This window comes from Salvelinus alpinus, chromosome 18, assembly GCF_045679555.1.
Source record: "Salvelinus alpinus chromosome 18, SLU_Salpinus.1, whole genome shotgun sequence".
NCBI lineage: Eukaryota > Metazoa > Chordata > Actinopteri > Salmoniformes > Salmonidae > Salvelinus > Salvelinus alpinus.
Window position 1 is genome coordinate 33,846,360 of NC_092103.1, and position 23,006 is coordinate 33,869,365.

General features: G+C 45.4%; 1 protein-coding gene across 9 annotated transcripts in view; it reads right to left on the bottom strand.

Moving 5' to 3' along the window:
• The window catches only part of LOC139544222 (F-BAR domain only protein 2-like), an 80,385-nt gene that overhangs the window by 22,185 nt on the left and 35,194 nt on the right, over positions 1–23,006 (bottom strand). For 8 of the 9 annotated variants that reach the window (XM_071351097.1, XM_071351099.1, XM_071351098.1 and 5 more), the window contains exons 6-15: positions 22,157–22,261; positions 20,471–20,569; positions 13,699–13,795; positions 7,993–8,037; positions 7,580–7,652; positions 7,274–7,298; positions 5,804–5,860; positions 5,574–5,636; positions 5,201–5,374; positions 652–676 (exon numbers count right to left, since the gene is read on the bottom strand). In XM_071351097.1, the coding sequence (XP_071207198.1) occupies positions 652–676; positions 5,201–5,374; positions 5,574–5,636; positions 5,804–5,860; positions 7,274–7,298; positions 7,580–7,652; positions 7,993–8,037; positions 13,699–13,795; positions 20,471–20,569; positions 22,157–22,261 (763 nt within the window). Of the gene's footprint in view, positions 1–651; positions 677–5,200; positions 5,375–5,573; positions 5,637–5,803; positions 5,861–7,273; positions 7,299–7,579; positions 7,653–7,992; positions 8,038–13,698; positions 13,796–20,470; positions 20,570–22,156; positions 22,262–22,594; positions 22,985–23,006 lie in introns of those variants that run through there. The other variant, XM_071351102.1, reaches the window with a different exon arrangement.

Genomic DNA, 23,006 nt, shown 5'->3' on the forward strand with positions numbered 1-23,006 from the left:
CTATCAATCTCTTAACTCTCCCAAATATACATAGTATCAGCCTTAAACTCTATCAAAAAGTTACATTATCAGTCTTAGTGCTACCAAATTGATAAAATACTTTAAAACTATAACTTGATATGATGGTAATATGAATATCAAAGGATAATAAAGTGATGTTATTAAAACTGTGTATAATGCTACTTAATATATTTGTGATATATTTATTTCTTCATGGTTTACTTGCCAACATCCACTAATAGTTCACAGTTTGAGACAGTTACGTGACTTGTTGCATTCCTTTATAGACAACTAATTCATTTGTTCAAGCACTAATTTGTCCAAGCAGAAAATCAAACATAGCACAATATACAAATTGTAGCCAAAAACTCAGGAGGAAAAATATAATTTCTGACATGCAAAATAAAAACAAGCAATTAAGCAATCAATCTTACTCATAGCTTAGAGGGGGAACAGGAGTCCTCTCTCAAATACACACATATAAAAAACAAACTAAGTTTACTTTAACTGGGGATATGTTGGTTTTGGCGAGGTTGCTAGGATTTTAATTTTTTTTAAAGAACGACCTGGGGCAAGAAAAATGAAGTTAAAATGTAAAAAATGGTCGCAGCCATCACACAGAGGGGGAGAAGGGTCAAATAAAATACTCACTGGATTGGTTCCTTGGCATCTGACCCTGAGAATATAAACACACATGAATTAACTACAACTAGGATAAGACACACACACAGAACTTCAGCCCTCATCCTCCACAAAAACACTCGAGCAATCCCAAAACATACTTTACAAAGACAAACTGAATATCAGAGAAAAGTACATTTGAAGTAAATGTACATAAAACATGGTTGTATCTGGAATGTTCTTGTCAGTACTTAGATGTCTTTATTATAACAGACAGTAGGTGATTTGGCATAGGTCCTAGATGGAACCAATCTTCAGTAGCGCAGGGTCAATTCACTTCTGCCTGGACACAGTATCTCCAACTACACGTATTTAAGATGACAGCTCAACGTTCCTCAATGTGTTACTCTTTCAGAATCAACACTTGCGTAATAACTTACTTCCTGAATAACACTTTCTAAAAACAGAGATATGCACAATACAGGCTCTATTTATCAGGTGGCGGTACGGTACTCACAATACCAAAAAACTGCCCCGAACTAAAATATAATTGATACATGGAAATGTTGAAAAGCGTATTATTAACTATTCCCTGAGGAGAGGCTTTTTCCACATCAGTTTTAAAGAGACAGTAAATCACAGGATTAAGCTTCTCAGACACATACCAGACATTAAACCTAGGGTGAAAAATGCAGCTGCACCGAACAGACAGGACACAGTATCTAACCCCGCACTGCCATCAATCAGGTATGAGAGAGAGAGGTGAGAAGAGAGGGAGAGAGATATTCAAACACTAACAAAGGCAACCAACAGAAGATCTGATGTACTTCTGTGTGACCCAATGGAAACTAAGACCATCAATTCCAATAAAGCCTTTATTGGCACACTGAAAGAGGAGAAAGAAGGAGAAGAGGAACAGAAGGGCTTTAGAGGGAGGCAGCTAAAGCGTCAAAGTGCCGTGAGGCCTGGGTTTAGTCCCACAGGCACTAAGCAGCAAATGGGTTCAATTACAGCTGTATCCCGCCACACACACACTACAGATCTCCACACACAGTCACACATAAACCATTCCGGCTTCCACTGCCGTTTCAATACAGGAACAAACAGCACAGAAGGGAACTGAGAAGGAGAAAGACTAATGGCAAGAAATTGATGCAACGTTCATTATCGCCTAGATTTTTTAACTATGGAACATTTAGCGCAGAACATTTCTGTCAATATTAAGGTGGAAAGAAAATTCTACAGATTTGAAGGAGGGAGCAATAAAAGAAAACGGAGAGAATATTCCGGTACTTAGGTGAAAGTCCAAACAGAAAAAAAGACAGTAGGTTGCTACTATTTGTCGTTGGACTGAGAAAATCTTTTAAATGTTAAGTCCTGCGGTCGAGCAAAAACTAATTTGTAATGAACCAAATCCGAATTTCAGGCCTTGGAAAAGCCAGAGAATGTTTTTCCTCAAGAAACTTCTTAATGCTTCAAAAATAACAAAGAAATTCTCCATAAACGAAGGAATTCTCGCCAAAGTTGATTCATTCCATTTAAAACAAAAAGTTAGCAGAATCATGCCTATTTAAAACATATCGGAAAAAAACATTTCTAAACACTGTCAAATGTAATGGTCGACTAACCACCATAAAGAATCACATACAGTGGGGAGAACAAGTATTTGATACACTGCCGATTTTGCAGGTTTTCCTACTTACAAAGCATGTAGAGGTCTGTCATTTTTATCATAGGTACACTTCAACTGTGAGAGACGGAATCTAAAACAAAAATCCAGAAAATCACATTGTATGATTTTTAAGTAATTAATTTGCATTTTATTGCATGACATAAGTATTTGATCACCTACCAACCAGTAAGAATTCCGGCTCTCACAGACCTGTTAGTTTTTCTTTAAGAAGCCCTCCTGTTCTCCACTCATTACCTGTATTAACTGCACCTGTTTGAACTCGTTACCTGTATAAAAGACACCTGTCCACACACTCAATCAAACAGACTCCAACCTCTCCACAATGGCCAAGACCAGAGAGCTGTGTAAGGACATCAGGGATAAATTGTAGACCTGTACAAGGCTGGGATGGGCTACAGGACAATAGCCAAGCAGCTTGGTGAGAAGGCAACAACTGTTGGCACAATTATTAGAAAATGGAAGAAGTTCAAGATGATGGTCAATCACCCTCGGTCTGGGGCTCCATGCAAGATCTCACCTCGTGGGGCATCAATGATCATGAGGAATGTGAGGGATCAGCCCAGAACTACACGGCAGGACCTGGTCAATGACCTGAAGAGAGCTGGGACCACAGTCTCAAAGAAAACCATTAGTAACACACTACGCCGTCATGGATTAAAATCCTGCAGCGCACGCAAGGTCCCCCTGCTCAAGCCAGCGCATGTCCAGGCCCGTCTGAAGTTTGCCAATGACCATCTGGATGATCCAGAGGAGGAATGGGAGAAGGTCATGTGGTCTGATGAGACAAAAATAGAGCTTTTTGCTCTAAACTCCACTCGCCGTGTTTGGAGGAATAGAAGGATGAGTACAACCCCAAGAACACCATCCCAACCGTGAAGCATGGAGGTGGAAACATCATTCTTTGGGGATGCTTTTCTGCAAAGGGGACAGGACGACTGCACCGTATTGAGGGGAGGATGGATGGGGCCATGTATCGCGAGATCTTGACCAACAACCTCCTTCCCTCAGTAAGAGCATTGAAGATGGGTCGTGGCTGGGTCTTCCAGCATGACAACGACCCGAAACACACAGCCAGGGCAACTAAGGAGTGGCTCCGTAAGAAGCATCTCAAGGTCCTGGAGTGGCCTAGCCAGTCTCCAGACCTGAACCCAATAGAAAATCTTTGGAGGGAGCCGAAAGTCCGTATTGCCCAGCGACAGCCCCGAAACCTGAAGGATCTGGAGAAGGTCTGTATGGAGGAGTGGGCCAAAATCCCTGCTGCAGTGTGTGCAAACCTGGTCAAGAACTACAGGAAACGTATGATCTCTGTAATTGCAAACTAAGGTTTCTGTACCAAATATTAAGTTCTGCTTTTCTGATGTATCAAATACTTATGTCATGCAATAAAATGCAAATTAATTACTTAAAAATCATACAATGTGATTTTCTGGATTTTTGTTTTAGATTCCTTCTCTCACAGTTGAAGTGTACCTATGATAAAAATTACAGACCTCTACATGCTTTGTAAGTAGGAAAACCTGCAAAATTGTCAGTGTATCAAATACTTGTTCTCCCCACTGTACAAGTAGTGTTTGTAGCAGCAAAATGCCCCTAATAAAACAAGAGTAAATACCAATAGAGAGCTAGATAGAGAGAGCATGGTAGACCGAGGGGAGAGAGGGTCAATGAGAAAACGATAGAGATTCCGTGACAGTCGTTTAGAGTGGTAGGACTCCTCTAGCGGAAATGGGGGAGCTCACAACCTCCTTCTGAAGCAGCACACGGAGTGTTCACACACACTACTATTTTAAAGTTTAATGGCAGGCGCTATTTCCACCCTGAGCAGGCAGACCGAGAGCGCGGCTCAGAGATTTAGAGATGATATGGCCAGTCAGTCAGTCAAAGTTGAATGGAGAGGTCAACTCCAGGCCTAAAGGTCAAAGGTCAGGCCAGGCTCTGCGTGCTGGGGAGCTCTGACAGTCTCTGCATGCCATCTCATCCCATTACGTGACAGCAGGGTGAAGTGGTGTGTACTGACTCTGCTGTACAATTAGTTGCATGGTGTTACAGCAGTGGTACCACTGCTTTTAAAAAAGACTGTTCAGAACTTAGAGACAAGGCCATTCAACCGTTGTGTTAAAGTACAGCAAGAGAGAAAACAAGTGACCAAAACTGAAGACTATTTGTGATACATTTTTACCCTACCGGTCAAACACAGAAAAACAAATACAAAATGATGTTTGAATTATGACTCATGCATGGAGATTTCAATTTGAAATAAAAACTCCCAACTGAACTTTCTGAATGAGCTCAGTCACTCCTACTGTCCACAGTGACTCATCTTAGACAGCTGAGAGAATGATTCAAACAGGCAAAAGAACAGAATAAGGCAAAAAAGACTTTCAAATATGTATGATACTGTCTAATGATTCTGGCAGAAGGCTTTATGACTAAGTACCCATTCCCAAATCTTACAGTGGAAATTCAATGTACTATTGCCCTCTAGTGTTAGAGAGGAGATGGGACAGACTGACGGGGAACTGCCCCTCAGACAGAGGAGACTAAGGTTAGTGAATAGGTGCAGCTGTAGTGTAGAGAGGAAACAGACAGAATACATCAGAATGTATTTCTGCATGCTTAGAGGTGTATTTCAGTGGCAACGGTAGTGATGTGCAACGTTCTATATTCATGTTGTAGGATAGAGGATTTGACCCTTATCCAAGTGTGTATCCAATACACAAGTGTGTATCCAATACACTAGTGTGGAGGTGAGGAATTATTGTTAAATTGATCAGACAGTTTTGTGTGTCTGTCTACTCTCCAATGCGTGTTTGGAATCTCTGGCAATCTGACAGAATTGTGGAGCAACAGGTTTCTATCAAATGAAGTGGTACTGAGTTGATGTACCGAGGTTGGTGGCGATAGGCTGATGTTTCCAATGGAGGCCTTGAGTTGGTCGATGGTGGCTCGGCTTTGTTGCGTCCTGTTGTTGGGCGCCACCGGCTTGATTTCCACGCGGAACTTCCTGGGTTCATCCTCATCCTCCGAGTCACTCGACGAATAGAACGAGTTCTCTTTGGCATGTGGAACACGAATGAAGGAAGCGGAACGGATCATAACACCACGCCAGATTAGTGGCTATACAGTGTGGCAATATGGTAACACAAGGCCAACAGAGGACATCACAATGAATCCTAGCAGATGAAGGAATGATAAGAAGAGTTTGAAGACAAAGTGTTGGAAGGTTAACAGTGTAAAAGTGTGAGTATTGAGGAAGGATATCATTTTGGTTGCGGTCTTCCGGTCTGATGCAGAAGCCATCTTCATCAACCGTGGGGACATTCTAGAACAAACACAACAACAGTAATGCATCACTTAGTAATGCACTTAAGCATTTCCTGCTGTGTGTGTGTGTGTGTGTGTGTGTGTGTGTGTGTGTGTGTGTGTGTGTGTGTGTGTGTGTGTGTGTGTGTGTGTGTGTGTGTGTGTGTGTGTGTGAGAGAGACTCACAGCGTTTTGGAAGTCTATGGTGCCATAGTATCCAGGAGGAACTCCATTGGTATTGTTCTACAGCCCAGAGTAGAGACAGAGACAAAAAGACAGAAAGACAGAGACAGAGAAAGACAGAGACAGACAGAGAGAGAAAGACAGAGAAAGACAGAGACAGACAGAGAGAGAAAGACAGAGACAGAGAGACAGAGACAGAGAGAGAAAGACAGAGAGAGAGAGACAGAGAGACAGAGACAGAGACAGACACAGAGAGACAGACACAGAGAGACAGACAGAGACAGACACAGAGAGACAGACACAGAGAGACAGACAGAGACAGACACAGAGAGACAGACACAGAGAAAGACAGACAGAGAGAGAGAGACAGACAGACAGACAGACAGACAGACAGACAGACAGACAGACAGACAGACAGACAGACAGAGAGAGAGAGAAAGACAGACAGACAGACAGAGACAGACAGAGACAGACAGAGACAGACAGAGACAGACAGAGACAGACAGAGACAGACAGAGACAGACAGAGACAGACAGAGACAGACAGACAGACAGACAGACAGACACAGACAGACACAGAGAGAGAGAGACACAGAGAGAGAGAGAGAGACACAGAGAGAGAGAGAGAGAGACACAGAGAGAGAGACACAGAGAGAGAGACACAGAGAGAGAGACACAGAGAGAGACACACAGAGAGAGAGACACAGAGAGAGAGACACAGAGAGAGAGACAGCGAGAGAGAGACACAGAGACAGAGAGACAGAGACACAGAGAGAGAGAGACAGAGAGAGAGAGACAGCGAGAGAGAGACACAGAGACAGAGAGACAGAGAGACAGAGAGACAGACAGACAGAGAGAAGACAGAGAGAAAGACAGAGAGAAAGACAGAGAGAGAAAGACAGAGAGAGAGAGAGAGAAAGAGAGAGAAAGACAGAGAGAGAAAGACAGAAAGACAGAGAGAGAAAGACAGAGAGAGAAAGACAGAGAGAGAGAGACAGAGAGAGAAAGACAGAGAGAGAAAGACAGAGAGAGAAAGACAGAGAGAGAGAGACAGAGAGAGAAAGACAGAGAGAGAAAGACAGAGAGAGAGAGACAGAGAGAGAGAGAGACAGAGAGAGAGAGAGACAGAGAGAGAGAGAGACAGACAGACAGACAGAGACAGACAGAGAGAGAGAGACAGAGACAGACAGACAGAGACAGAGAGAGAGGAAACATGGCAGTTTAGATACCATACTGTTTTACTTTAATGAAGTGATTGAGACAATTCAGTCTTGCCATTATTACATCCGTATAACTGTCCAACTAATTCAATTATTATTTACAACAACTTGTACATGACAAAAATAATTGCAATACTATTGCATAATAATATTACAAAGTAATTCCAAATAAAATTGGGATTCACATTATAGTATTAAATTAATATGATTCAAATAAATTCAATTTGAGAGTATGTAACTGGGAATATACTCACAGCAGGTTCAACTTCTGTCGACTCCCTGAGACCCACCAAAAGAAGCAACGTTTACATTTCAGACTCATTTAATATTCTCGGAATTCAGGCCAATGATGCGGAATGAATATTTATCATCAAGACAAGCCGAATAAAATTAAACATGATTTATACTAATCTTGGATCATTTGAAACAGAATTTAGAGACTGTTCACTAAGCCATCTTAAATGAGTTCCAGGCAGTGGAAAGTAAAATCATTAAATCAACAGTTTATAAACTACTTACACATCCTTTATAAATCAAGTTTAAAAGTAGAAGCTACTAACGTCGAGTCTGTGTCCTTGTTGTCTTTCCGGCGGCCTGGGATCGCAAATGTTTTCCTCTTTCTGGGTTTGGCTCCTAGTAACAAACCCAACAAGTATGTGAGAAATATCTGATAGATTTCTTCAATTTTATTAGACAAATATGACAACTCCAAACCAAAAAGAAAATTGGATAAATCAAATCCCTTTATGAAACACTCGTACTTCTTTAGATGTTCTGCAGCAGAGCTGGAGAAGTGGCCAGACAACTTAAAACATTTCGACTTAAAATGTTCCCACACATTTAGGTGTGAAAAATATCAAGTCTGACTTTTACAAAATTTCACTGTTTTCTGTTTTTCATTGAGGGAATAAACTATAGAAAAGAAGGGCACAAGCACGGCGTGTGTGTGTGTGTGTGTGTGAGAGAGACTTACCTTCAGTGGCGATGGCAGTGTTGCATTCTTCAAAGTCAATAGGATCTGATAAGACAGAAAACACTCATTTAGGTTCATTTGGCATTTGCAGGCAGCGCCCTAAACGCATCACACACACACACAACCCATCATCACACACACACAACCCATCATCACACACACACAACCCATCATCACACACACACAACCCATCATCACACACACACACACACAACCCATCATCACACACACACACACAACCCATCATCACACACACACACAACCCATCATCACACACACACACACAACCCATCATCACACACACACACACAACCCATCATCACACACACACAACCCATCATCACACACACACACAACCCATCATCACACACACACAACCCATCATCACACACACACACACAACCATCATCACACACACACACACACACAACCCATCATCACACACACACACACAACCCATCATCACACACACACACAACCCATCACACACACACACACACACACACAACCCATCACACACACACACAACCCATCACACACACACACAACCCATCACACACACACACACAACCCATCACACACACACACACAACCATCATCACACACACACACACACACACACACACACAACCCATCATCACACACAACCCATCATCACACACACACACACAACCCATCACACACACACACACAACCCATCATCACACACACACACACAACCCACACACACCCACACACACACACACAACCCATCATCACACACACACACACAACCCATCATCACACACACACACACACACGACCCATCATCACACACACACACACACACAACCCATCATCACACACACACACACAACCCATCACACACACACACACACGACCCATCATCACACACACACACGACCCATCATCACACACACACACACACACGACCCATCATCACACACACACACACACACACGACCCATCATCACACACACACACACGACCCATCATCACACACACACACACGACCCATCATCACACACACACACGACCCATCATCACACACACACACACGACCCATCATCACACACACACACACGACCCATCATCACACACACACACACGACCCATCATCACACACACACACACGACCCATCATCACACACACACACACGACCCATCATCACACACACAACCCATCATCACACACACAACCCATCACACAACCCATCACACACACACACACACACAACCCATCACACACACACACACACACAACCCATCACACACACACACACACACACACACACAACCCATCATCACACACACACACACACAACCCATCATCACACACACACACACACAACCCATCATCACACACACACAACCCATCATCACACACACACAACCCATCATCACACACACACAACCCATCATCACACTCACATAACCCATCATCACACACACCAACAAGCACACTCACACGGCTTGGCAGGAACAGAGGGTCTAGCTTGGGACACACACGTTAAACTAAGTGTTCTCTGCTGAACCCAGAGGGCAGACAGGGTCAATGGCAGAGTCAACACAGTGTCTGGTAGCCATCAGCAAGATGTGACTCTCTATCCTGAACCAGGGCAAATACTACAGCAGACATTCATATCCCTCATGGACACACACACTACAGCATGCTCCACACACACACACACACACACACACTACAGCATGCTCCACACACACACACACACACACACACACTACAGCATGCTCCACACACACATACACTACAGCATGCTCCACACACACACACATATACACACACTACAGCATGCTCCACACACACACATACACACACTACAGCATGCTCCACACACACACACACACATACACACACTACAGCATGCTCCACACACACACACACACACACACACACTACAGCATGCTCCACACACACACACACACACACACACACACACACACTACAGCATGCTCCACACACACACACTATTCCTCAGTCACTTTCTCTCCCTCTCTCACACACACACTTTCTCATGGACAGACACAGATCTCGAAGACATAATTTAAGTTCTACATAGGCCTACTGTAAACCTGCACAACAGAGACCAAACCACTCTAAAACAACCAATCAACTAAAATGGCACCTGGCATGCAAACTATGCCAGGTGGCCAGACAGAACCCACTGACCTGCCCTTTAGTACACACAGAATGGCTCATAAAGCCACACACACACACTGAGTAAAAACACACACACACACACACACAGAGTAAAAACACACACACACACACACACAGAGTAAAAACACACACACACACAGAGTAAAAACACACACACACACACACACACAGAGTAAACACACACACACACAGAGTAAACACACACACACACAGAGTAAGCACACACACACACACACACACAGACACACACAGACACACACACACACACAGAGTAAACACACACACACAGAGAGAAACACACACACACACACACACAGAGTAAACACACACACACACACACACACAGAGTAAACACACACACACACACACACACAGAGTAAACACACACACACACAGAGTAAACACACACACACACACACACAGAGTAAACACACACACACACAGAGTAAACACACACACACACACACACACAGAGTAAACACACACACACACACACACACAGAGTAAACACACACACACACAGAGTAAACACACACACACACACACACACACAGAGTAAACACACACACACACACACACAGAGTAAACACACACACACACACACACAGTAAACACACACACACACACAGAGTAAACACACACACACACACACACACACACACACACACACACACACACACACACACACACACACACACACACACACACACACACACACAGAGTAAAACACACACACACACACACACACACACAGAGCTTGTGAGCTGGTGCCATCTCAAGCTTACCAACACAATGATAATGCATAATGATCATTTAATAAATAGATATGTTTTAAAAACAACAAGTTGCCAAATCTGCTGGGAGGAATGACCTTGATCTAATCTGGAGCCGAACCAGACTCTGATTTTCACAAGAACAACAATTATTTATATAGAAATTGAAAAAGAACCTAAAGAAAAACAACAAAGATCACGCTTAATTTAATGTTCATCAATTCTACATATTTACCTCCGAGCTCTTGCACTTGGAATGCCTCGCTTCGAGAGCGTCTGGAGAAAACATTAACGAGGGGTTTTCATAGGGTTGGATATGCATTATCCCACACACGCAAACACATATACAAACACGCTATTGAAAAAGTAGCGGAAAAACCAAGAGAAACACTCAGGATGAATATGCGTGTCAATCAATGGACTCCATATGATTTTAGAGTCAACGGTTTGAAAAGCTATTGTCTTATGGTTATTATAAGTAAAGATAGTAAGACGATGAGTGTGAAATTAGGCCTTTTACTTTGTTTTAAGTGAAAACATAAAAATAGAGGAATAATCAATGAGTAATAAATAAATAAATTCCTCTGAATAAAAGGTTAGAGTGGCATCGTCTATAATACATGGAATAAATTATATTTTGTTAACTACGTTATTGAATCTGTCTGTTGATATAGAAATGTAGGGGTTCTGTGAATACACAGCCTATTCATCACAACACAGATCGGTTCCAAGTTCCTTTCAGCGTTTATCTTCTTAAAAGCTAATGCACGACCAGGACACGACCAGGACACGACCAGGACACGACGTCTTTATTTACTACCCTATGGCAGACCACGGAGGAAGAGAAGAGAGGGTAGGCCAGCCCCATGGCACTAAAATGTCTTGACCTGAAAAAACAAAGCTAATGATATATTAGTCCAGTGTATATGGCAACAGCAGTTCGATCCAGCCTTCCCCAGACAATGTCAGTTGTGGGCAAAATGCATCGTTCGACATGCCCAGCGCTTGGAGAAGCTCAGGGAAGTGGTAAGTCACGAGAGGCACGCATCACGCCAAGTGACGTCGATAAAGTACACCAATCTACTGTGCAATATCAGGGCCTCTCCGGTTAGCTCTTCACCGCCGGCGAACACACACTGATGTGACTGCTGTTAGTGTGTGCGCGTTCCATTCCAATTAAAACTAAAATTCCATGCTCATCAAATAACTAGTTCACGAGAGAGAACGAGATAGAGCGAGAGAGATCAAGAGAGAGAGACCTACCCACTGCTCCCTAATCCACACAGCATTGACAACAAGCAGGTATAGTTAACTAAGTGAAGAGGGAACCATAGCCTCCCACAGTAATCAGCAGTTGCTGGTGTTGCCAAATACCCATAATCACCAATTCTAAGACAATAATAATAAACATATTTGAATAATAATGTCTGAAGACCATACTTAGGCGCCTCCACATGATGACTGACCAAAACGGACAACAAATTTAAGCACAGGGCAGGAACCTTTCGCTGACAGCATCCTACATCTGACAATATTTACACACACTGACTACAGCAAAAAACCTACACCAGACACGCCAATCTTACCTAAATCTGCACAGTTGGCATTAGGATCTGTTTCAACATTTCATAAACAGACAGATGACTTTGTTGATGTAGAGGTTTCTTTTATCTTATTCCTCTCTCTGTGAGGGAAGCATGCAGTCACGCATGAGCGGAGGATGGCTTTTTAAATTGCATATGCTTCACATGGAGCTCGGAGCGGGAAAGAGAGGAAGAGGGGTTTTGCGTGTCTGGCTCGCCGCCAGTTGACAGCTCAGCTGGATATCAGTGAACACTACGAACCCCCCCGCCTAGCAGCGTGTCACTTTCAGATTGTTTCCGTGGTCGACTGTTTATTCAACCTCTCTCTCTCGAAAGGCACAGGATCAGCCATCCGTTCAGCTATTTCATCAAGTGACAGGCAGGTTATTTTTCTGACACGGCCTCGGCCGCGGTGAGATCTCTAATGAACAGCTTGATACGGGTAGGAATTCTACAACTGCTTTCAGCCCTCAATTAATTCTGCTGTCAAAACAAATGAAGGCCGGCGCTGTTCAGACGCCCATCTGGACACAGTGGTCAGGGGTCACCGTTTGTATACACACAAACACACCCCTTTGTGTCGCCTACCTGATGTGATGGGTGCAAGCCCCTGGGAATGCCACAATGGAAAACATTATATTGTAAGATTTCCCTTGCTTACCGTAGCATGTCATAGTTTACAGAGTCACTGTTGAGCTCTTGATCCCCAAAAGAGCTCGCTTCTGGCTGCTTAGTTCAGTCTGTAGCCTAAACACAGCAAAGAGTGTGTTTGTGTGTGTGTATGCTTGTGTGTGTGTATGTGTGTGTGTGTATGCGTGTGAGTGTATATGCGTGTGTGCGTGCGTAAAGCAAAGCCGCCCTGACCCTGTACTGGCCTGCATGGTGTCACATGCTAACTGGAATGTCCGGCCTGACCTGCCTACCTTTACAGCTACTGAGTCTGATGGCCTTCTACCACCTTTTGTTACTGCTCTCTCATTGGCTAAATCTCTCTTATAGGCCTGTCCCCATCTTAAAGACAGGAAGTCACTTTAAAGGAAGTTGCGCCTAAGTAACCACTGATACAGGGTCAGATTCAGCCACGTTGAAGGAGTAGGTATACTGTAAAAGTTACCCTAAGTAACCACTGATCTTCAGTCAGATTCAGGCTGTGCGTATGGGGACATCTTACCTGGTCTCTCTTTGCCCGTTCCTTTACTATCAGCCAGTTTCTGTATCAAGCCCTCCACAGAGGTGTTCTCCATGTTCCTCTCAAACTCTATACGGACCTGCAGAGGGACAACAACAAACACACAGGGTCATTAGGTGCGCTTCGTTTAACTTGGAGTTGCACTTTTGGGATGATTCCATTGGTTCCATTGTATACTGCTGTAAATCAAGCGCAGCTCAAGCATTCTGACGTATTTGACCCAGGTCTGGCATCAGTACAGTGAGGCATCAGAATGGATTACATTAAAGAAAGAAGAACTGATGGCAGAGTGGCAGACACTTGGAATCAGACACACTTTAACTGGTGTTCCTAAGGCTCTCTCCCTTCACTCTGGTGCTGTGGGCTGGTCTGACAGTCACTGGGCTGGGCTGAGCTGCTGAACAGTCATTGAGTCCATTGAGGGCTCACAATGTGGTAGGACCACTGGGAGGTACTTCTGTGATTAAAACATGGGGCAGTGTGTGTGTGTGTGTGTGTGTGTGTGTGTGTGTGTGTATCTGCTGTGTGTGTGTGATAGCTTGTGAGAGTGACAGCTCATGTCCTTGGGGACTGCTCTCTGGGTGCCTCGTTTTTAGAATACTCAGGAGGATTGACAAATGCAATATGGCTTTGTGCTTTTCACTGTATACTCCCTCTAAAAATGTTATTTAACCTTTATTTAACTTGGAAAGTCAGTTAAGAACAAATTCTTATTTACAATGACGGCCTACCCCGGCCAAACCCGGACGACGCTGGGCCAATTGTGCGCCGCCCTATGGGACTCCCAATCACAGCCTGTTGTGATACAGCCTGGAATCAAACCAGGGTCTGTAGTGACGCCTCTAGCACTGAGATGCAGTGCCTTAGACCACTGCGCCACTCAGGAGCCCCTAAAGGACTGGACTACCCAGCAGTTAATTACAACTCTCTTGTTTAAAACTATTCTCTGTACAATGTGTCTCTAAGGCCTGTGGAGACTGGCTTACATAATGGTATGGTTTTATTGTTGTGGACAGAGTGGCCTCCTGATGCCCTCTGGATGCTATCACGGGAAGGATAGTGTTTGTTTGTTTACTTTGGATGTTAGTGGCGTGTGTGTCAGAGTGTGAGTGTGTGTCTGTCGGGGGAGAGGGACCAGATAAATGACAAACAGGGACTGACTGGCTGTGCCATCTCGCCAAACGATTCAGATGTGCGTGATACTGTAAACACAACAGCGTATGTCCACTCACTATCATAAAAACACACACTGTGGCCGCTCCCCCCATGACCCCTCCAGCAAGGCGCATTAGCCCCTTCCGCCTCGCGGGGGGATGGGGGTTGGGCGTGGGTTGCCGTGGCAAGGTAGAATGGTCACTCCAGCACACGTAATCTGTCAGGTGCTGCAGCCAGCCAGCCAGCTGCTTGCTGTATCCTGCTGCCGTGAGGGAACGTGCTGTGATGTCATCACCTGCCTGCGTGTCTCACACACACCCAGACAGACACACACAACAGCCCCCCCTCCAACCCGCAGTGATTTTTCACAGATGCACAAAAACACACACCTGCAGTGACTCTCTGCACAGCATGCAGGCATATTGTTGTAAAGATTTTGAACCAGAATAATAATAATACTTTCAGTTAAATTATATACATTCTAATATAAATAAATAGAATATAATAATATGCCATTTAGAAGATGGTTTTATCCACATTTTGCACTACGGGTAGTCCCAGGAATCAAACCCACTATCATGGCGGTGACAAGCACCATGCCTCACCAGCTGAGCTAAAGACAACCATACACTCCTCTCAGAGCAGAATGTATTTAGATAACCTCTCTTGGCTCCATGCAGTCTCTTTACATTCCCCCTCTCCACCACCTCCTCTTTCCCCCTTTCCACTCCTCTTTCCCCCCTCTCCGCCCTCCTCTTTCCCCTCTTTCCCCCCTCTCCACCTCCTCCTCCCCCCCTCCTCCTATGTTCCTCCTCTCCATCCCCTCCTCCTATGATCGCCCTCTCCTCCGCCTCCCTCCTATGTTCCCCCTCCCCTCTGCCTCCCGTCTTCCTTCCTATCTTCCTCCCCCCTCTCTCCCCCCTCTACCCACATCTTTCTCCCTTCGCTCTCTTTTCCCGCCTTCCTCCCGTCTCCCCCACGCAGTCTCTCTACACCTCCTGTTCTCTTCCCTCACTCCCATGCAAGTCTCTCTCCCTAAACTTCCTCTCCTCCCTCATGCTGTGGTCTTTAGTGGTTTCCATTCATGTCCAGACTAGAGCAGAGAGAACACAAGAGAGAAGCGAGCTAGGCTAACTAGATAACGGCAGAGCCATGCAGACTGCCACGCCACTGTTTAGACCCTAGACCCAGGCCCAGTCCTAGACACAGACCTAAACCCAATCCTCAGTCCCAGCCCCAGGTTAACATAAAACTACACTTCAATGCCCAATAGCCAAACTGGGGCTATGTGCGCATGTTGGTAGACTGTGTTTGCCTGGCCGGATAATATATGTATGTGTGTGTCAATTTGTGTGTGTGTGAGAGTGTATGTGAGCAAGTGTGTGTGTTTGAATAGACAGTTTGATGGTTTTGCTCGCATGAGGTAGAGTATCTCATGATAAGCTGTAGACCACACTATCTACCTAGAGTTTTCATCTGTATTTTTCGTAGCTGTCTACATTCCACCACAGACTGAGGCTGGCACTAAAACCACACCTAATGAGCTGTATTCTGCCATAAGCAGACAGGAAAATGGAGGAATTCCTAGTGGCTGGGGACTTTAATGCAGGGAAAATTAAATCAGTTTTACCTCATTTCTATCAGCATGTTAAATGAGCAACCAGAGGAAAAATAATTCTAGACCACCTGTACTCCACACAGAGATGCATACAAAGCTCTCCCTTGCCCTCCATTTGGCAAATCTGACCATAATTCTATCCTCCTGATTCCGGCTTACAAGCTAAAATTAAAGCAGGAAGCACCAGTGACTCGGTCTATAAAAAAGCGGTAAGATGAAGCAGATGCTAAACTACAGGACTGTTTTGCTATCACAGACTGGAACATGTTCCGGGATTCTTACGATGGCATTGAGGAGTACACCACATGAGTCACTGGCTTTATCAATAAGTGCATCGAGGACGTCATCCCCACAGTGACTGTAGGTACATACCCCAACCAGAAGCCATGGATTACAGGCAACATTCGCACTGAGCTAAAGAGTAGAGCTGCCGCTTTCAAGGAGCAGGACTCTAACCCAGAAGCTTATAAGAAATCCCGCTATGCCCTCAGATGAAACATCAAACAGGCAAAGTGTCAATACAGGACTAAGAGCGAATCGTACTACACCGGCTCCGACGCTAGTCGGATGTGGTAGGGCTTGCAAACTATTACAGACTGCAAAGGGAAGCACAGCCGCGAGCTGCCCAGTGACACGAGCCTACTAGACGAGCTAAATTACTTCTATGCTGGCTTTGAGGCAAGTAACACTGAAACATGCATGAGAGCATCAGCTGTTCCAGACGACTGTTGGATCATGCTCTCCGCAGCCGATGTGAGTAAGATCTTTAAACAGGTCAACATTCACAAGACAGATTACCAGGACGCGTACTCCGAGCATGCACTGACTAACTGGCAAGTATCTTCACTGACATTTTCAACCTCTCCCTGTCTGAGTCTGTAATACCAACATGTTTCAAGCAGACCACCATAGTCCCTGTGCCCAAGAACACTAAGGTAACCTGCCTAAATGACTACCGACCCGTAGCACTCACGTCTGTAGCCATGAAATGCTTTGAAAGGCTGGTCATGGCTCACATCAACCCCATATTCCCAGAAACCCTGGACCCACTCAATTTTGCATACCGCCCCAACAGATCTACAGATGATGCGATCTCTATTGCACTCAACACTGCCCTTACCCACTTGGACAAAAGGAACACCTACGTGAGAATGCTATTCATTGACTACAGCTCAGCGCTCAACACCATAGTGCCCTCAAAGCTCATCACTAAGCTAAGGACCCTGGGACTAAACACCTCAGGTGGTAAGGGTAGGTAACAACACATCCGCCATGCTGATCCTCAACACTGGGGCCCCTCAGAGGTGCGTGCTCAGTTCCCTCCTGTACTCCCTGTTCACTCATGACTGCACGGCCAGGCACAACTCCAACTCCATCATTACGTTTGCTGATGACGCAACAGTGGTAGGCCTGATCACCGACAGCGATGAAACAGCCTATAGGTTGGAGGTCAGAGACGTGACCGTGTGGTGCAAGGACATCAACCTCTCCATCAACATGACCAAAACAAAGGAGATGATTGTGGACTACAGGAAAAGGAGGACCGAGCATGCACCCATTCTCATCGACGGGGCTGTAGTGGAACAGGTTGAGAGCTTCAAGTTCCTTGGCGTTTACATCACCAACAAACTAACATGGTCCAAGCATACCAAAACAGTCGTGAAGAGAGAACGACAAAACCGATTCCCCCTCAGGAGAGGCATGATTTGGCATGAGTCCTCAGATACTCAAAACGTTTTACAGCTGCACCATCGAGAGCATCCTGACGGGTTGCATCACTGCCTGGTATGGGAACTGCTCGGCCTCTGACCGCAAGGCGCTACAGAGGGTAGTGCGTACGGCCCAGTACATCACTGGGTCCAAGCTTCCTGCCATTCAGGACATCTATACCAGGCGGTGTCAGAGGAAGGCCCTAAAAATTGTCAAAGACTCCAGCCACCCTCGACATAGACTGTTCTCTCTGCTAACGCACGGTAAGCGGTACCAGAGTGCCAAGTCTAGATTCAAGAGGCTTCTAAACAGATTCTACCCCCAAGTTATAAGACTCCTGTGCAGCTAATTAAATGGCTACCCAGACTATTTGCATTGCCCCCCCCCCCCCCCCCCTTCTATGCTGCTGCTACTCTCTGTTATCATCCATGCATAGTCACTTTGATAACTCTACCTACATGGACATATTACCTCGAAACTGGTGCCCCCGCACATTGACTATGTACCGGTACCTCCCTGTATATAGCACCGCTATTGTTATTTACTGCTGCTCTTTAATTATTTGTTATTCTTATCTCTTGCTTTTTTTGGGGGGGGGGGGGGTATTTTCTTAAAACATTGTTGGTTAAGGGCTTGTAAATAAGCATTTCACTGTAAGGTCTACACCTGTTGTATTCGGTGCATGTGACAAATAACATTTGATTTGAAGTGGATAGACAGATTTAAGTGTGTTGATGTGTTTGGACAATATGGATTATTTTAAGTGACCGTGTGTGTACAGTGCAATGTCGGAGTGTGTACAGTATATTGACAGTGTGTATATGTGTTAGTCTATAGTGCTGGTACATTAAGTGTACTGTGTGTGTATGTCTGGGCTGAGTTTGCGTGTCTGTGGTCTAACTGATGAAGCAGTATCCCCCCTCTCTCCCTACTACTTGGCAATGGTGCTCGCTTGCTCACACAGCCTGGTTTAAAGGGTATTCATCATTACGTGGGCTTCCTGCGCGTACTTTGCCAGCTGTTTGGGAGAGCACTCACCCACCTTTAGGCTCTATTTTACTGAAGCCCAGCCAGGCTAACACTAAACCACAGGCTGCGTCCCAAATGGAACCCTATAAAAAGCCCTATGGGTCCTGGTCAAAACCAGGGCATATTATAGGAAATAGGGTACCCTTTGAGACAGAGACAGGCAGCGATGTCTTTCTCCTGTTCAGATGCATGGTAACACTGGAGCTTTAGAGCAGAGTGGGGATGTGGCGCCCCCTGTGGACACTGCTGGGACTGCAGCAGCAACACTACACACAGTGGACCAGAGTTTCTTTTTAGTTGTCATGTAGTAAAACATCTAGAACATCTCAGATATTGTTCTGTTACTAATATTCTAGAGAACAATATCTATATATACTGAAGATGTAAAAAAAATTGTGATAATATAATGATGGAAGTGGAAAGATGAACATTGTAACACAGTAAAGTCCAGTAACATATCCACACAGAGCGAGATGCCTAGTCAGTTGGCATGCTGTGCCTCTGATTGTATGCTGAAGGTGTTTTCGATTGGTCGAGAGGGAGTTTTGATCAGTTTTTAATTGGTTGCTATAAACGGCTGAATGGAATGCTTCCTGGTTCTCAGTGAAACTATTAAAGTGATCAAAGACTACACTAATTCATCTGACACACAGTGAACCCACTGAGCACTGGGACAGGACACACGCCCCTCCCCACCCACAGGAATGTGTGTGTGTGTGTGTGTGTGTGAGCGTGTGCATTCGTGCAGTGTGTGTGTGTGTGAGCGTGTGCATTCGTGCAGTGTGTGTGTGTGAGCGTGTGCATTCGTGCAGTGTGTGTGTGTGAGCGTGTGCATTCGTGCAGTGTGTGTGTGTGAGCGTGTGCATTCGTGCAGTGTGTGTGTGTGAGCGTGTGCATTCGTGCAGTGTGTGTGTGTGAGCGTGTGCATTCGTGCAGTGTGTGTGTGTGAGCGTGTGCATTCGTGCAGTGTGTGTGTGTGAGCGTGTGCATTCGTGCAGTGTGTGTGTGTGAGCGTGTGCATTCGTGCAGTGTGTGTGTGTGAGCGTGTGCATTCGTGCAGTGTGTGTGTGTGAGCGTGTGCATTCGTGCAGTGTGTGTGTGTGAGCGTGTGCATTCGTGCAGTGTGTGTGTGTGAGCGTGTGCATTCGTGCAGTGTGTGTGTGTGAGCGTGTGCATTCGTGCAGTGTGCGTGTGTGAGCGTGTGCATTCGTGCAGTGTGTGTGTGTGCGTGCGCCGACTCACCTCTCCGATCTGAACGTGCGTCTCGTCAACAGACTGTGTGTATGACTGAATGATATCCTTCATGTGGACGATGTGGCTCTCCTCGATGTCCTGAAACTTCTGGAACACAGAGAGAAAACATACAGGAGTACATTATCCATTTCCCCTGAGGACACACTAAACCAGAGCAAAACAAATATGCCAGTAGAAGACTTCGGACCTGGAGTTTTCCCTGGCCTGATCAGGAACAACTCTGGACATAAGCTGTCATCTATTGAACCAGGACAAAGAGTTTCTGGTCAGGCCAGGTCAGGAAACCTCTGGGCTCTATCATGGGGAAGGATTTCAGAGAGTCCAATGTGTACAACAGAACATGTGCACCGTGTCCGCTGCAGGAGAAACACTGGGCGGAAAGAGAAAAACACATTCATACATGTATACATTTCCCTAAAAAAGAAACACTTCTCCTTTGTGCCCTAACCACTTCCTTCCTGTGTGTGTCGTCTCTATTTGGGTGGTCTAGAAACGAAGGCACACCAACACACAGATCCCACTGCAGCACAAGGTGCTAATTATCCAGGGTGGGCCAGCCATGAGATACACAGAGCAGGGCTCATCTCTGGGCTCTGGAGCGGTCTGTGTGTGTGTGTGTGTGTGTCTGGGCTCTAAACGAAGGCGTTTACTCCCATCCAGGGCTGGCCTTGGCTGGGGAGAGTTTGGGGTAAACCGAGGAGAAGGACTATAAATAATCACAAGCTGGAAAATCCCAGCGTGGATAGAGAGGAAGAGGAGTGTGCCTGACTGCATAAACACACACACACACACTCACAGGCTCATAAACAAGGATATAGGCAATCTCTTACACACAAACATCCATGATTGCTCCAACAAACACTACCACAGCTAGTGTACACACTACCACAGCTAGTGTACACACTACCACAGCTAGTGTACACACAGAGTACATTCACAGGCGAGCACACTTGCGTAAACCTCAACATTCACATCAGCTTACAGCCAGGCCAACCGGCAGGCCAACCGGCAGGCCAACCGGCAGGCCAACCGCCAGGCCAACAGTCAGGCCAACCGCCAGGCCAACCGCCAGGCCAACCGCCAGGCCAACAGGCAGGCCAACAGGCAGGCCAACCGCCAGGCCAACCGCCAGGCCAACCGCCAGGCCAACCGCCAGGCCAACCACCAGACCTATACACAAACTCGAAACACACAAGTGATTTCACAGAAGACATGTGCACCCATGCCATGTTTAGAACTTATGTTCACATATGCTGAATTTGAGAGGAGCCATAGACTGCTGTTGTCTCTGGGGGAGAACAGAAAAGCTGCCCTAACTCAAACCAGTTTGTCCGTGTGGCTCGCTACACTGCAGGATACGAAGGGTCAAATTCTGTTGTCTGATTTGAATTTAGAGTTTATCTAATCAGACGTTCAGATGGTTCCAATCAGAGTTTTCCACAATGATTCCGTTGGTGAGGAAATAACACAAGCTGAGACGATGCCGAGCACAGAACACACACAGCATGGAATACTGAGCGGTAAACACACACACGCACACCCAAGAGCAAGGGCCTTAAAACATGCACACAAAGCTAGAGTACAGTACACCACACACAAAAACAAGAAACCCACACAAACATATTGTCCTGTGGTACTAGAAAGTGGATGGAATACCAACACACAAACCCACACCTGTGCAGTTTCAGCCATCTTCTGTTCAAACTCGGACTTGGCTGTGGCGTATTTTTCCACAAAGCCCTTGTAGGTTTCCGTGGCTTTCTTGGCCTTCACTCCAGCCTGCAGAGATCAGAGACAGACAACAGGAAAATGTCCATCTGTTTTCACATGTCACCATCAGCCTCAGTCACACAGTCCTCTATGGAGCACCAGATCACCAGAGCAGAGACACCCATGTGATTCAGAAACAGATTGAGGCAAAAATATACATTTATTCTGGCATGAAGTACTACTACTCATCTACGTAATGCCAGACAGGTGATATGGGTGGTAAGATATGGAGATACAGAGAACGGGATAGTGATAGGTCATCTACAGCTGTACCTGTGATCTCCCACCTCACATCTCTCTGTGTTGCTCTCTCCTAGTGTAGTTTAGTCTAGTGTACAGTACCTTGTCCACATCTCTCTGTGTTGCTCCCTCCTAGTGTAGTTTAGTCTAGTGTACAGTACCTTGTCCACATCTCTCTGTGTTGCTCTCTCCTAGTGTAGTTTAGTCTAGTGTACAGTACCTTGTCCACATCTCTCTGTGTTGCTCTCTCCTAGTGTAGTTTAGTCTAGTGTACAGTACCTTGTCCACATCTCTCTGTGTTGCTCCCTCCTAGTGTAGTTTAGTCTAGTGTACAGTACCTTGTCCACATCTCTCTGTGTTGCTCCCTCCTAGTGTAGTTTAGTCTAGTGTACAGTACCTTGTCCACATCTCTCTGTGTTGCTCTCTCCTAGTGTAGTTTAGTCTAGTGTACAGTACCTTGTCCACATCTCTCTGTGTTGCTCTCTCCTAGTGTAGTTTAGTCTAGTGTACAGTA